This window comes from Hordeum vulgare, chromosome 7H, assembly GCF_904849725.1.
Source record: "Hordeum vulgare subsp. vulgare chromosome 7H, MorexV3_pseudomolecules_assembly, whole genome shotgun sequence".
In the NCBI taxonomy this organism is placed as follows: Eukaryota; Viridiplantae; Streptophyta; class Magnoliopsida; order Poales; family Poaceae; genus Hordeum; species Hordeum vulgare.
Window position 1 is genome coordinate 1447395 of NC_058524.1, and position 15677 is coordinate 1463071.

A 15677-nucleotide genomic window follows, 5' to 3' on the forward strand; every position below is an offset into this window, starting at 1 on the left:
TTGTACTTAAGCAGATTAATATTTACGAAGAAAATTGTGTACTTGTGTAACAGAGGAAGAGAGGTAGGCCAGCACGCGCCAAGACTGCTAAGAGTAATATGTGGCGTAAACCGGAGTTTGACTACGGTGACAACCTCGACATTAACAGTGGTGGAAGCGAGATAGAGGGAAACAAAGATGATGACTATAATCCGATGGTAAGAAACTGCTTGAATCAATGCATTTTTGTCATTCAAATCTTGAAAGAATTACATGTTCATATATCAAACTCATTTTTCATTAAAAATTAGAAAAATGTTCGTAAGCGCTGTATGTCAAACTAAGAAAAAGTTTTGATTTGACAGGCAACTGGTGCTTATGGCCACCAAAAGAAATATGCAAGGTATACTTCATCTCTTTTTTATTTTTCTTTGAGTGGAAATGTTCTAGAAATAAAAGATCTCAAGTGACCAGAATCTTCAAATAAAATACAGTGGCCCGGCTTCCGAAAGAGCTTTGAAGGTAATGAAGAAATTGCCAGGAAAAGGAGCAAGCTTCATCAAGCTTATGCAACCCTCACATGTCGATAGAGTTTTTTGGCTTGTAAGTTTATTTTTGGAGGTTTGTTAGCTCCTTTTTTGGTACCTCTATATTTGACTTTCTCATTGTTCCTCCTCTAGGGTCTCCCGCGTAAATTTTGCAAAGAGTATCTTCCGGAGAAAGATACTTCGATGGCCCTAGAGGATGATGAAGGGAGAACTTATCATGCAAAGTACCTTGTTGCTAGGGATGGACTTAGCGGCGGGTGGAAAAACTTTGCTGAAAAGCATAGCCTTAAGGTCGGCGACGCCCTCGTCTTTCAACTCATGAGCTCGGAAAAATTCAAGGTGAGTTGTTTCATCAATTTCCATATGTCATTTCTTTGTGATCTTTTTTTCAAATGCACGGCAATTGCCTATTGTTTTCAGGTGTATATAGTAAGAGAGAATGAGTTGACGACAACCGATGATGATGTCATCTCTAAGGAAGATGATTATGTCAAGTGTAATGAGGAGGATGCAGAGTGTAATGATGATGATGATGATGGATCAACGTGGGTGGAGAAAATAAAACTGAGAGCCCTCGCGTCGAAGATTGCTACTGTCAAGGATGCTCTCAAGACGGCGAATGAGGAGGTGCGAGAGCTAGAGACAAGCGTGAAGAAGGCTGCACGGGCTGTGCGGCAGATGGCGACCATACCATGCAACTTGTGCAAATATTGAGTAACCATCTAGGATGGTGTTTTCATGTACAGTATATGTGTGCTAAACAGGTTGTGAGTGGCAAATTAAATAGCACAGACACAAAAACCAGAATGACTTCATCTTCAGAAACTTGTCAAGTTAATGGCGACATCCAATATCTCGAGTCCTCTGTCCTCCAGAGGATCTGAACTTTATATATTCAACTGCTTGTCTTGTGTAAGCAGTTTTCTGAAATCCCATAGAGATGTTGATCTTCTGTAATATCATGTGTTAGTAGGAGCTGACTGCTGAATCAGAATGCTTTAGTTCTAAACTCCCCTCCCATTTCAACTTCTTTCAGCTCATCCAGAGTACATAAAGGACGGATATCCTCTTCACATTCTGGACTATATCTGCGTGTCCAAATACATTAAGCTGTCCAATTTCTTTCTTGTGTGTGTATCCGAGAGAATAATACTCAGCAAATTTAAAAAATGTGGCATCTGTAGTCAGTGGGTAAGAATCTGAGCAAATTTCTTCTTTATGTCAGTTGATAAGCGACTGCGACGGCATCCTGCTGGATTGGGGATACTAACTAAGATTGGTTTGTTTGTTGGTGCACGCAGAGGCAGGACAGAGGATTAGTAACCTTGAGCCAGGTAGACCAGTGCTCCCTGCTTCTGCTTCTACATGCTCTTTCTCCGCTCTTGACTCGGTTCCCCTAGGTCGCCTCGCTAAGGTGGCGACCGACTCCACGATCGTCTTCAGGGGGGAAGTAGGTCCCCCCTTACTGCAGATTGAGGCCATTCGGGCCCGTGAACTTCTCGACGGTAAACTGGAGTGATGCCTCGTCTGATGGCTCTCCGCATGGCGCCCCCCCTCCCACCTCCGCCTCCAGAGCCAAATTAGCATGTTGTGGCTTTCACATTGCATCACATACCCCCGGTGTTGGGTGTGGGTGTGAGTGTTTCTGTTTGTTAGGACTTGTTGAGCTGTGCCCTCAGCGAAATCTTTTGGTGTTGTCCTGTGCTACTTATGTGCGTTTGTGTGTGTGTGTGTGTTGGACTTGGGTGTGTTAAACCTGTGTTGTTGGTATTGGTCCAGCGGTTTGCTTTATTTATAAAGCGGGGAGAAAGCCTTTTTCGGTAATCGGAGTATAAATTTACAGGGGTGAGTAATTGAGTTGGCTGGTACCAGCCCACAAATTGGACCTTTTCGATTCTTACCATTTACAATTTCCAGAAGCCATATAACAAATTAATGAATCGATTATGACAAACGATATTCTGTACCATCTTCAGATATGCACACCACCTATAATTACACGACGGTCTTGTTTCTTCCTTCAAGACGTACATATAAATCTTCTCTTGCTTTCGACAAATCAAGTCATCATCACTCGTTTCAGCCTCCAGGTTCACAGGGTAGCATTGCTGGCAGAGGAGAGGAGCATCATTCAGTTGCTCCATACCACAAGTAACTAATTTAATCGGAGCAAAGTACCAATCTATGATACTCTCCAAGGGCCCATATGGGGAATATATTGCGATAAGCCATATAACACAAGGGGCCATTTTTCAAGAAACTTCCAATCATTTCCTACATACATAATATACAAATCATGTTATTACTATAGCATCAATAAAAACAAGATCTCGGTTTAAATTGTGTTACATATGGTACATTGTAGCAGTTAGTTACCTCCTGTGGGAAGTCACCATTGCCAAGCTGCATGCTCATGATAAGTCTTGCTGCTTCGTGCAAAGGAGATGGATCTCTTTCGGCCTGAACATTGGAGAAAAAAAAGCTGGATTTAATTCGATAGTACTTCATAATTCAATTGAATTAGAACCTGAACCTTGAAGTTATCTTATGATTTTTTCCAAGATCAGAAGTTAATTAATACTATAATATTGGTTCAGTTATTCCGGGTCCATACTGCGCATCAACATGTACAGTAGTAGTCTTTTGGGATTTGTCCATATGAAACCTTTGGAGAGAGGAAGAGAAGTGGTCACCTGTCCAGCTTTCATTAGTGCCAACATTGCCCACGCCGTGTTGACTACATGCGATTTCTCCCCGTCTAGATTCGTGTATGCCTGTTTAGAATTTGAGATGACACGTATGATCAGTTACCGTAGAAACTGCAGAATTCTGCATATTGAAGCAAGAATAAATAATATTTTCTGTCAAGATGCTTGATTTTATCCTTGTTAGTATGCTTGATTTTCTCTAAGATGTGAGCACTTTCCGCAGCGTTTACCTTGGTTGTGGATGAAAGATGACTCTCACCCCATCCACCATTCGTTAGCTGCTTCGATAATAGAAACTGGCAAGCCTTCCGAATGTAGGTGCTGTTATCGTAACACTGTCCAACTGCTGACAGGCCCTCTATAGCGAACCATGTGCCATATGTGAAGCAAATACCCCATGATCCAAACCTGCAGGACAACTTATTGATCAATGCGTCGACAACAGACCTTCTCTTTGATATAAACACTACAAAATTGTTCATGGTGTACTGACCATGAACCGTCCTCATTCTGTAACTTCTCGATGAACTCTGTCGCTCTCCTGATGCACTGTTCTATTTCATCTTCCCGATGCCCGGGGTATTTTTGCCGAAACAGGGCCAATGCCTGGATGGCCGACGAGGTGCACTCGACGTACCTGCGATATGTATGCGTCTTAATATCGAGTCACATGCGAGAGCTATTGCTAAGAAAGGATGTAAATTCCTTACTGATGCTCCACCATGATGTCTGCATATATCTCTGTCATGTTTAAATTCTGAAAAAGGGAAAATGTTAAAAGTCTCATTACCCAATGATCTACTGCTATGCGCTGCGATCTACCCCAATCCAGAAATTGTGTTAGGTGCTTTAAGAAATCTTGTGGCCATAGTAGCATGTAGTGCAGGTGTTGAGTTGAGTTGAGTTGCCTAGATTCCAAAATAAAAATAGCATGCAGTGCAGGTGTTTACAGGACACTTGCCTCCATCCATGGATACGTACGAGCTAGCTCCCAAGTCCCATAGCCACCATTAGGATTCTGCATACAACTTAGTGTCAAATCATTTTTACTCTGTGATTTGCCTGCCATCGGTGTAAATCTGTACCAGAACTGTAATATACGTTGCATAGATCAAGATATGGACTCTGAAGTATGAAATGTGGTTCCACACCTGTAAAGATAGTAATACATTCACCGCATCATGGTAGCGGCATGTTTCCATCTGATCGCCAACGATATCTGACGGAAACTTTGAGAGCAGTAACAGAGCCTGAAACAGAAGAAGAATTACAAAAGGCTGAAAGGATGAAACAAAGTGAAATGCACTACTTTGTAGCAACATGTAGCAAAATTAAAGGCATGTTTCAAGAATTTTAGTCCTGTTCACTTTTTTTTTTTTTTTTTGCATCCTTAGTCGATTTGATATATCGCACCTTAAGAGCTTCTGCTGTGCAATCTGAAACCTGCCAACCCTGATCTGCAACCTGGAAGGCCCATCCTCCTTTAGAAATGTGACGGTACCTTCTGCCGAAGTCACCAGAAGGATTGTCCAAAATCTTAGAAATATCATGTTAGTAGAGTTAGGATTTAAGTCAAGACAAATATAGGCAAAAAATTCAGTTCTGTAAATAATATAAACCTGTGACGCTTTTATGAAATGATGTGCTTTCTTGAGAGTACTTCCAAATTCCTCTGCAACACTACATGCTAGTATCGCTTGCACGGCGAAAGCGACATCCCATGATTGACCTGCACACACCTTTTGAATGAACAATGAAGTCGTGTAACATCAGTTAGTTCGTGCACAAATTTCAGTTTGACTGAGATGCATTTTAAATAGGAAGGGTATATTTCGCCCTGTATATTACAGAAACAAGAGTCATTAAAATTTACCCGAACTTTCATCCCATCTTCGCCGAGCCACAGGAAATCAGCAACTCTAGCCAAGTGGTTCTTGAATGCATCTGAATTGGGATTCTCAGACCAACAGCATAACATGGATAGTGCCTGTAATAATGTTTATTCTATTTAAGCAAATCATGTTCCTTTACAGCTCACTGAAAAACCCAGCACTGAATTATTTTGAGAAGACCTCCGTAAGCCTTACCTTTTGCGCGGCGCCGATGCAGATATACCGTGAGTTGTCATCTTCGTATTTCAGGAACTCGGCAATTTGTCGTAGAGCTCTTCTTCTCATGTAGGAAACCGGCCAACGTGCCAGAAAAGGTTCGCCAAAACTGTAAAGGCAGTCAGACAAGCATTCTTGAAGCCAGGTGTGTGGGTGATAGGCGTCTTCCTGCACGCATTTGAATTCATAATCTGTTGTCTCACTGATTCTTCAAAACTGAACATCTAAACAAGATATTTTCTCGGAGCAGCTAAAATTATGTAGTTAGCGGAATACTCACCTTTGCACATAATTTGCGTGCTTGCCTCCAGTTAATCTTTTTGTAGGGATGAATATGCAGCTCTTCTCTTAATGACAAAACTAATTTGGTTATTGGGCCAACAAATTTCTTGCCATACAAATAGGACATGGGAATGAAAGCCATTCTGAAGTGGCTCCACAATCTTCCTGCATTTGAAAAACAACATGATTGATCTCAGAAATAAAGTTCTTACCTTGTTGAACACTTAGCGCACCAGCGAAGAACTCTACGTACCTGGTTGAATAGGAACAAAGGATGGCAGAAGGAACAATTCTGGGGGAATAGGGTTTACACCTGACCATTCGAAAACTCCAAGCACCTGCAGCAGCATCAGTCATGCAGTTTTGTCAAAATTTTACCCTGGTTGTATCAGTTATGCATAATTGAAATCAAGAAGTTTCAGACATGTAAGTATATTAACAAGAACTCTGCTTCCATTCGAGTATTATGATGTCAAACATATTAATTTAGGCTACACAGGTGAAGCGGCGAAATGTTCAGCGAATCAAGCTAACTTGTGAATCACTTGCTGAAAATAGCTAGATAGAGACTTGGGGCAGAAGGAGAAAGATAAAACTGACCGAGAGCCACACTTTTCCCAAGATTGGTACCATCGTTGCACCGCCATGGTCATGTATCCATTTCCTTGCTTTCGGCATGGACATGTCTGGTCCATCATCAACACCCTCGCCAAGCAGTCTTAGAGCAGTGTAGTTGAGAGCTGAGCTGAGCATGGAGCTTTCGCCTTCCGCGTGTAGTCCCCATCCCCCATCTATATTCTGATACAATAACAAAAGTTGGGTCAGTCCATTTTTATTTTCTTGTATGAATTTTGTAAGACATCCAGAGGAGCAGTTTCAGTCAAAATACATATTGTGGGAAATAGGACTTGCTAAAAGGTATCCATACTTAATTTCCTGACAAATATACACCTTAATTACCTGACGGTTGTACAAATAGCGACAGATCTCCTTGCGATGTTCTGATGATAGGGTACTACCTAACGACTCCGTGACATACAAAACTATGATCTGTAGCAGGAAGGAATAAACATAAGAATGTCATGTGGAAGCGCAAGAATATGAGAATATAGTGTGCATGAGCATCTAATGTTGGCTATAAGCCTATAACTCACTTGAAGGTGATGACCCAAACAATTAAACAGCAAGTTTAATTATGATGTATCTTAATTACCATGGTTGCTGTGGTAAAGAGTGGCCCCGGAAAATCCCCTGGCCAGTGCCCATCATGCGCTTGTATGGCCGAGAAGTATCCGAGTGCCCTTCTTAGTGTCTCTGATATCGTAGATATGTTGACATCGACAGTAGTTTCATGATCTTTTGGTTTCTGTTTTTGGTCAAGGCTGAAGTTATTCTCCTTTGCTAGCTGCACAACAAAAAACAGAGCATGTACTCAGGTTCTTATATCACCTCAAATATTCAGTCGGATCATATACCACCAAGGTGAATTATTTACCTGCATGCGGGCCAAAACATCCGAGCTGTGCCTTGTCCTGAACCTGTTCTTCTGGAATTCAGACCGTGCAGCGTCGACCACATCCCGCTCTTCGCTTGATCCGGCGTCGTTTCGGTCAAACTCCCATGTTTCTCTTCCGACGTGATTGTTGCCACTCGTGAGCCACGGGCCACCCTCCGCGATCTTGAGCTTCCACATATATATTTTACGGCACAAACACAATTTGTTCCTCTGCCACTAACCAACCTGATGGCAAAAGGAGGATTTAATTGGTCAGATACTTTGGAAAGAAATATCCATAACCCGAAAGGGGGATTTACTCTCCTTTTGTCACCTTTGTCCATGAATGCAGTAGTTCGATATAATTAATTTTATTTTTGAAACAGAAAACATGGCATGTAAACATGAAACAGTACTGACATAAATAAGAGAGTAACACAACACTTACAGAATATTTGATTTGCAGTTGTTAGCAGGCACGATCACAGCGGGAGGGAACCGACAGATGAGCGTGCGCATCGATCAGCCACCCTACCAACGCCAAATGAAGGAAGCAGAGTGATGAGTAGAATGTTGTGCATCCGGTCGGTCGGAGTGGCAGCATGGATGATGCATGAAGAATTGGCCGAATGTGTTTATATGTCTAGGAAGCGGGGCGGGGCAAATCACATGGAACCGATGAGGCCTTCGTGTTGCGTGCTGGATGTGGATGGAGCTTGCTTGGCAGCTGCAAACCAGGGGAAATAGCTTATGCATGCTCCACCGTCATGCGATTCTCGGTGCGTGCCGTATGAGTGCGGCACATCATCCATCTCATTTGTTCAAATGGTTTATGAAAATTCGATGAAAACGTAAGAGTGTGAATTGTGTAGGTGCACTCTGAAACCAATCGCGTGCCCTACCGATGATATATTTAGCCGATTTCGCTATGGAGTTTGTCACCCCCTTCCGCCTTACAATTCGTTAATGTTCTTTCTAAATATGACGCTCGAGAGGGGGGGGGGGGGGGGGATATAAAAATTTGGTTGCCGAATTTGCTTAAATCCACACACTTCTGAAGCGCTCTGTATATTCAATCCAGGTGCAAATAACTGACGGCCCAAATTCAGTGGTTAACTGTAGAAAGAAAGAAGATTGTGCAAGTAGAAACATTTTATATAAGTTGATAACTGCAACGCCTAAAAGTTGAAGACACAGACACCCATCCCGACTGCTCTCCTGAGTCGAGAAAGATAAATTGCACACTTGAATTAGATTTATATTTTCAGGCAACCATGAAACAAATGCAGAGCAAGTTGCCAGGAATTCAGAGGACCCTCCCTCCCTCATCTCCACAATCTTCAGTACTATCTAGCTAGCTAGCTGTTCCATGAAACAATCACACACTCTAGCTAGTTAGACTGAAGGTGCACACATAACTGATTTCAACACAACACAGCAAGCAGAAGACTGAAGGTGCAGCCACATTATTCCAGAATTAACTAGGATCCTCTTTCGATGCGGTTAGTTGCATCTTCTTCCTTGCAGAATTAACTAGGGGAGCTTTATTCAACAAATGTGGTCAGGGTACAATCAGCCAATAAACAGGCCGCTAACCAGAAAACTTGGAACTGCTCGACACCTTCAATGTACATGCTTTTCTGCTAATGCTATTATTATGTATACACATGACATGGTGATGGGAATGGATATGATAGGGATTGATTGTACATGCATGCTGCACATTCTGCTTATTTATCCCTACTGCATTACTGTTTGTTTTCTCCCTTTACACAAGTAACAACTAGTATACATACATGGCCTAGGAATTCCCTTTCATTTCCTACCTGGGGGAACAGAGCTACTTCTCGCCATCCTTGTCATTGTCCCCGGTTGTCGCCGGTCCATCACCGTCATCTTTGACATGTGAGAAGTGGGATTTGAGCCCAATCCAGCACTGGTAGTAGTCCAGATCCCGGGACGGCGACTCCAGAGCCCAGCGGCACACGCGCGGGATCAGCGCCGACTCAAACATGAAGGCCAGCGTGCCGCTCAGCCTCGTCGGCGTGTTGGCGTCCGGCCCACCGAGCTTGCTGATGGTCACCTCGTACGTCTTGGTGTCCGGCCCGTGCGGCGTCATGCAGCTGTGCAGGCTCGCGCCTCCGGGAAGGAAACCATCGGCTTTAGCCTGTGTTGTGAAGTTCAGCTCAGTTCAGTTCAGGAAAACAAATAACAGGTTCAGTTCAGGAAACAGATAACAGGTTCAGCTCAGTTTATACCGAGGCTAGAGATTTATTACCTCGTATACGCCGTAGATGAGCCCCATGAACTCGCTCATGCAGTTGCGATGGTAGTACGGAGGGCGGAACGTGTTCTCGGCCACTAGCCATCGGGGCGGGAATATCACGAAATCAAGCAGTGCCACACCAGGCTTGTCAGTTGGAGCAGTCAGCACTGCAAAATGTGAGAAACAATTCATATGCACCCGGTTATCAGACACATAACACAAGAAGCAGCTCAAATACTCCACCAAACTGTGCTATCTTAGTCAGAAGAAGCAGTCACCTGTGTTTACTGACGGGTCGGCGTGATCGAACAGGACAGTGTTAAACGGACAGAACTTGCTCAGATCGTACTGAAAGGAAAATAAAAATCAAGTTAGGCGCACGTGGCAAGACATAGGGCCAAAGGAAATCATTCCACATATGACCACTTGTAAAATTCCTAATCAATTATTATGTAAACAAGAAAAGACACATCTTAACAGTTAAAGGTGACTGAATAGATGAGAGGTGTCCACACCGCTGGAATGGTTTGTTATACCTTGTAAGGGACATAATTTCCATGCCAGGCGACCACATTAAACGGCGAGAAATCCTGCGTGGCGGTGAAAAGCTCGCCGCCATACTTCTGCACTATGATGTATCCAGGGCGGTGGGCTTGCTCGAACCATGCCGTGGGGGAAAGGAAATCCCTGGCCGAAGCCAAACCATTGGCACCTGCACACCATCCACTCATTAGTCATTACCCATGCCATGCATCCTCTAACAGCATAGCATCAGCAAGTCGATTCTAACAGCAGAGTATATAAATTACCAATTGGGCCGAGGTCAGGGAGCTGGAAATGGGCGCCGAAGATCTCGGAAACGTAGCCGCGCGAAGGGCCGTCGGGCAAGTCGACGGCGAATCGGAAGCCCTGAGGAATGACGACGATCTCGCCGGGCGGCACCAGCATCTTTCCGCACTCGGTTGTGATGAGTAACTCTGGGCTTGACAGCAAAACCGTGGAAGGTAATGAGGATTGACATTCCCATCAAAGGCAAGCAGAACTGAACAGGAACTTCATCAAGCAAATATTTGCTCTTATTTTTATAATATTTTTATCAATAGCATGGTGTCAATAGCACATAACGACGGAATAGCGGGACAGACGCAGAAAGGGATGGCGAGCACATAATTTTGTGGAACAAACAGTAAGATGTGATGATAACCCTAGTGGTAGTGGGGCGTGCTATTATTTTAGTTACTACTAATGCCAAATGGTTGGTGTGTTGTTGAACATCTGAGAATGAGATGGTTGACCAATCAAGCATGAACAGAGCAACAACAGGTTGTTGGCTACAGAAAGATGGTGCTATGTCTGAAGGTGAGAGGACTCACTCCCTTGCTGTGGCACGATGAGGAAGTCGCCGTCGGCGTTGCAGAAGGCGCAGCCGTCCATGGACTTGTTGGCGGCATACCTGCAAGTTGGAACAGGACATGAACATTTAATTTAAATTTTGGTCTGAAGCTGGATCCGATGAACAGCCTGAAGGATGGCTCAGTTCAGTTGAGCAATTAAGAAGCTACTACTACAGTAGAAAGAAGCAGAGGGACTGTGGAGTGTAGTATGTATAGGAGTACATGTGGACTGCGAATCCGTGGCGGAGGAAGGAGCTGCCGGCGCCGCAGACGGTGTATAGGCCGTCGACGAAGTCGATGCCCGGCGTGGCGTGGGGCGGAAGGTCGGGGGGGCTCCATCGGAGCTGGGTGGGGGTGGCGACGGCGGAGTGGAAGTCGGCGAGGAGGCGGGGGTTGGGCGGGTCCCGCGGGTGGAAGGGGTCGTGGGTCACCGACGGCTTGATCCGGTACATCCACCTGCATCCACAGAAAAAGGGCGGATCTTGAGCCTCAAGAGAGAAGACTCAAGAGAGGAGAGGAAGAAGAGGAAGCGTAGGTGGTACGTTCGCTGGTTGCGGTGGCGCGGGGTGGTGAAGGAGGTGCCGGAGAGCTGCTCGGCGTAGAGCCCCAGCGGGCAGAGCAGCGGGCTGTTTTGGCCGTTGGCCGGGAGCGACCCCGGGATGGCCTCCGACGAGAAGCTGTTGCCCAGCCCCGACAGGTACGCGTACTCCTCCTCCTCGGGATGCGGGCCGGCGGGGCTCCCGGTCCCAGTCCCGGACATGGTGGTGTCTGACGCCGGCGAGGAGGAGACGAGTGGCAGGCGGGCGAGGCGAGTCCCAGTCTCTGGGGTTTGGTCTGCTGGTCGTCGCCGCTGGAGTAGTCTGCTTTTCCTTTTTCATTTACAGGCCCTGTTTGGATACTCTAACTTAGCTAGAGGTTGGAGTTAGTTTCTAGCTCATGACTAACCTTAAACTAAGTCTAGCCAAAGAGGTGTTTGTATGATATGGTTAGATTGACAATAGTTGTACTTGATGGAGAGAGGAAAGTGATTTTTAGTGGGCCCATGAAAACTAGCTCTAATTAACACCTCTTGGGTGGGCTAGTTTTTTTGATTTGGTTAGATGTAACTAGCTCCAATCTAACCCTCGTGTTTGGATACTTTAGTGCTATTTAAACCTCAACTAGCTCAAACTAACTCTACCTATGGATCCAAACAGGGCCATAGAAGTAAAATCAAAGTCGCTCACGTAATCACCTATAGAGCGTACACTTATCCATATAAACTTATACACTGTATTCTACTGTATTTCTACAAACATATTCAAATAACTGAACCGACACACCAATTTAAAATTAACAAAATCATCACATACGTCTTAGTAATCAATAGAAACATTCTTTTTCTTTACTAAACACACATCGCTAAAAGGTCTGAAATAAAAAAAACAATATACAATTGGAATTTGAACTCGGGTGAACTGCTGAATGCTGGATGGATCATGGAGGAAGTGTCGTCTGAGTTAAAAACTCTCCGCCATCGCCCAGTAGCAGAAACAGTCACGGTGCTGCTGACTAAGCGGCGCCATCGCCTATCACTCTCGGTACTAGTCACGTGCCGTCCCAGTCCCGGATCTCTCTCATCACAAATGCATTCAATTTTATAGTATTGAAGTTAGTGTACAGTTAATTTATTTTTAAATCATTTATAAGACGGAGGGAGTAGTATGCTACCTCTGTTCCTAATAAATATAAAACCTTTTTTGTTTTGCCGTTCAATTGGGAACAGGTGTTGACCACACATGAAAAATGTACTAGAATAATACTCCCTCTGTTCCTAAATATAAGTCTTTAAAAAAGTTTCATCAGTATGTATACAGAGATACTTTAGAGTGTAAATTCACTCATTTTGCTCCATATGTAGTCCTCTAGTGAAATATCTTAAAAGACTTAGGAATATAATGCACAAAAAGAAAAAACAGATTCATCTTTGATCAATTTAGATGCACTTCTCGCATCGGCCAACTATATATATCCTTTTTCAGCAAATGCCCGCAAGTCTGTAGCAAGAGACCACAAGATGAGAAACTAGTGAAGCAGCAAACCATCTAACTCCCTTCATTTAAAAAATACTTGTCGGAGAAATGAATGTATCTCAATATATTTTATTTTTAAATACATTAATTTTTATGACAAATAATTTCGGCGGGAGGGAGTAATATCTACCCATCCCCTGTTTTTGCACCCAGACCTACTAACCAGCAAGGCCTGCATGCCTGCTCTGCGGTGAGGTGCAAACCCAGGCTCACACAAAGTGAGCCACACATAACAAGCATTCACCTAACAGGTACCAAGCCACCTTTGCATTGCATTGCATTGCTTGATTCTACTGCATTTGCATCCCATCCCAACCCCAACCTTGTTGCTGCCTGCCACCACCCCACCCCGCGCACTCTTCTCTCCACCCCACATATACACACGATCTTGCACCCTCCACACCTCAAAACAATCAGCCCTGCGTCAACAAAAGCCATGAGGGGTTCTACACTCGCCGTCCTACTACTTCTGGCGCTGCTGCTCGCCGCCGGGGAGCTGCATTGCGCCGCAACAGCAGCAACAACACCACCACCAGCAGCAAAGGCATCCACGCCACCGCCACAACACCCAGCAGCAGCGCCACCACAGCACGCACCACCATCGCCGCCGCGACGGCACCGACCATCACACGGACGACCCCCGGTTCCCCGCAAGCAGGACCCTCCATCGTCACCACCGCCACCGCCACCTCCAAATCCATCACCACCGCCGCCGCCGCAGCAGCAGCAAGACCCTCCATCACCGCCGCCACAGGTCGTGCCGCCAATCCAGGACCCCGACGTGGCAGCACCAACGCAGCCACCGAGGGCTGGCAACCGCTCCGCAGTCTGCACCACGCTCCTCGTGTTCGGGGACTCGACGGTGGACCCTGGCAACAATAACCGCCTGCGGACCACGGCCAAGGCCAACTTCCCGCCCTACGGCGTCAACTTCTATGGCCGCAGGCCCACCGGCCGCTTCTCCAACGGCCGGCTGGCCACCGATATGCTGGGTAACACAACATGTTTATTCCTCTGTCTGTCTCCTTCTGCTCTATGTGGATAGTACAGCTGCTGTTTCAGGGTGTGCCTGACTTGGCAGAGTTGTGGTGGTTGTGCAGCGGACAAGCTCGGTATACAGAGGATCATCCCGGGCTTCCTTGACCCGACGCTCAAGCTGGGGCAGCTCCGCAAGGGGGTGAGCTTCGCGTCGGCCGGCTCTGGATACGACGACATCACTGCCAGCACATTAGTATGTCATCAGCATCAACTGTTAATATTTTCAGTCATATCACTGCATGAAAATATAATCTATTTGGTAGCAATCTTAGTGAATCGTCAAAGCACTTAGTTCACATGTGTGCCTCATTTACATGAAAAAAAATCTGCCTCCTGGTAGAGTTAAACTCATTGACCTAAACAGGACCCAAAAAAGATTCAGTACTTGTTGGATTCACTGGTAAAGCTTAGTTACTTGGAAGGTAACGAAAAAAGTTAGAAACTGAACCAAATGGAGCTACTGATTCATGATTGCACGTCAAAATGGCAACTTAGTTATATACTCCCTCGGTCCCAAAATAAGTGTTGCTGACTTAGTATAAAATTTACACTAATTTAGTTATAAATTTACGACACTTATTTTGGGACAGAGGGAGTATTCCTTAGATGGTAAAGTTCTGGAAAGCAACTTGTTTAAGCTTGGCTGTAGGGTACTCCACAATTATTAGTACAGTAGTATGCATATAGCTAAGCTTATTACTTGCAGAGCGCGTTGCCATTCCGGAGACAACTATGGCACTTCTGGCGCTACAAGCTACTGATCCGAGCGCTGATCGGACCGAGAAGAGCAGAGCGGATTGTCAACAGGGCTACCTTCATCATAAGCGCTGGTACAAATGACATGCTCCTAAACTACATCGCATCGAACCGATCAGCTGGCCCCATCGCCATGCTGCGGTACGAGAACCACCTGATAGCACGCCTCGGCAACTATACCCAGGTAAGCATGAGTTTACGGGCCAAACAACCCGGCATCAATCACGCACATGTATATGTTGGATTTTTGTGATCAATGCTAGATGCATCATAATGCAGGTGATGAGGATGCTTGGAGCGAGAAGGTTCGTGTTCGTCGGGCTACCCCCGATCGGCTGCCTGCCGATCGCAAGAACATTGCTTGGAAGGGATCCAGATGGATGCGACAGCGATCTAAACCAGCTGGCGGCCTCCTTCAACTCGAGGCTGATTCAGCTGTCGAATTTTGTCAACTACCAGCCCCGATTGAGAAGTGCCTACATAGATACCTACACAATCATACGGGCCGCAACTGACAACCCTCAGAATTATGGTAATGAGTTTCACATCTCTTATAAACATTGCCATGCATGATCGCAAAGTTGCTGAACATGGTTAACCAGAATGAATGGATGGATGAAATGCAGGGCTGACGGAAGTGTCGAGAGGGTGCTGCGGGTCAGGGATGATCGAGGTCGGTCAGACATGCAGAGGGCGAAGGACATGCCCGGACCCTAGCAAGTACTTGTACTGGGATGCAGTCCATCCGACAGAGACAACGAACCAGCTTATCACAAGCCTGATGCTGGACTCGATTACCGGAATCTACAGCTAGACTCTCAAAACTTCAGAGCGAGACATTTCTATTCTCTTTCTTTTACTCCAGTGTCATGTGCTATACTCAACTGCAACTGATAGTGTCATGTGCTACTGCAGTTTAGTTGAGTTGTAAGACTAGAACATGTTACTGTAACCTTTGCAACTGAAGAAAAAGACACAATAACTAGGGTGGATCGGCATGAACAAATTAAAGGGCAGGTCAATTCTTTACC

At 45.2% G+C, this 15677-nt stretch overlaps 3 protein-coding genes across 4 annotated transcripts; 1 reads left to right on the plus strand and 2 right to left on the minus strand.

Annotated features, from left to right (window-relative positions):
• Nucleotides 1–2437: 2437 nt before the first annotated feature.
• On the minus strand, nt 2438–7318 carry LOC123407135 (cycloartenol Synthase-like). The gene is made up of 18 exons (XM_045100200.1): nt 7121–7318; nt 6839–7030; nt 6586–6675; nt 6226–6423; nt 5879–5963; nt 5624–5790; nt 5323–5511; nt 5090–5222; nt 4855–4964; nt 4649–4771; nt 4387–4485; nt 4197–4253; nt 3946–3992; nt 3729–3872; nt 3466–3643; nt 3221–3301; nt 2904–2987; nt 2438–2801 (listed from the first exon to the last, which is right to left on the minus strand). Exons 1-18 carry the CDS (start codon nt 7316–7318, stop codon nt 2688–2690), a joined length of 2289 nt encoding a protein of 762 aa, XP_044956135.1. The 3' UTR covers nt 2438–2687.
• A 1323-nt stretch (nt 7319–8641) lies between these two features.
• LOC123407136 (homogentisate 1,2-dioxygenase) lies at nt 8642–11769 on the minus strand. 2 transcript variants are annotated; one of them, XM_045100201.1, is made up of 8 exons: nt 11323–11769; nt 11003–11236; nt 10760–10839; nt 10196–10368; nt 9923–10098; nt 9665–9734; nt 9399–9553; nt 8642–9287 (listed from the first exon to the last, which is right to left on the minus strand). In XM_045100201.1, exons 1-8 carry the CDS (start codon nt 11656–11658, stop codon nt 8961–8963), a joined length of 1551 nt encoding a protein of 516 aa, XP_044956136.1. In that variant the 5' UTR covers nt 11659–11769; the 3' UTR covers nt 8642–8960. The 2 variants fall into 2 exon arrangements, with proteins under 2 accessions (XP_044956136.1, XP_044956138.1); XM_045100203.1 differs by having other exon boundaries at nt 10196–10363; nt 11323–11626.
• A 1196-nt stretch (nt 11770–12965) lies between these two features.
• LOC123407137 (GDSL esterase/lipase At5g45950-like) lies at nt 12966–15631 on the plus strand. The gene is made up of 5 exons (XM_045100204.1): nt 12966–13844; nt 13953–14083; nt 14597–14830; nt 14926–15178; nt 15273–15631. Exons 1-5 carry the CDS (start codon nt 13289–13291, stop codon nt 15458–15460), a joined length of 1362 nt encoding a protein of 453 aa, XP_044956139.1. The 5' UTR covers nt 12966–13288; the 3' UTR covers nt 15461–15631.
• The last annotated feature ends 46 nt before the right edge of the window (nt 15632–15677 follow it).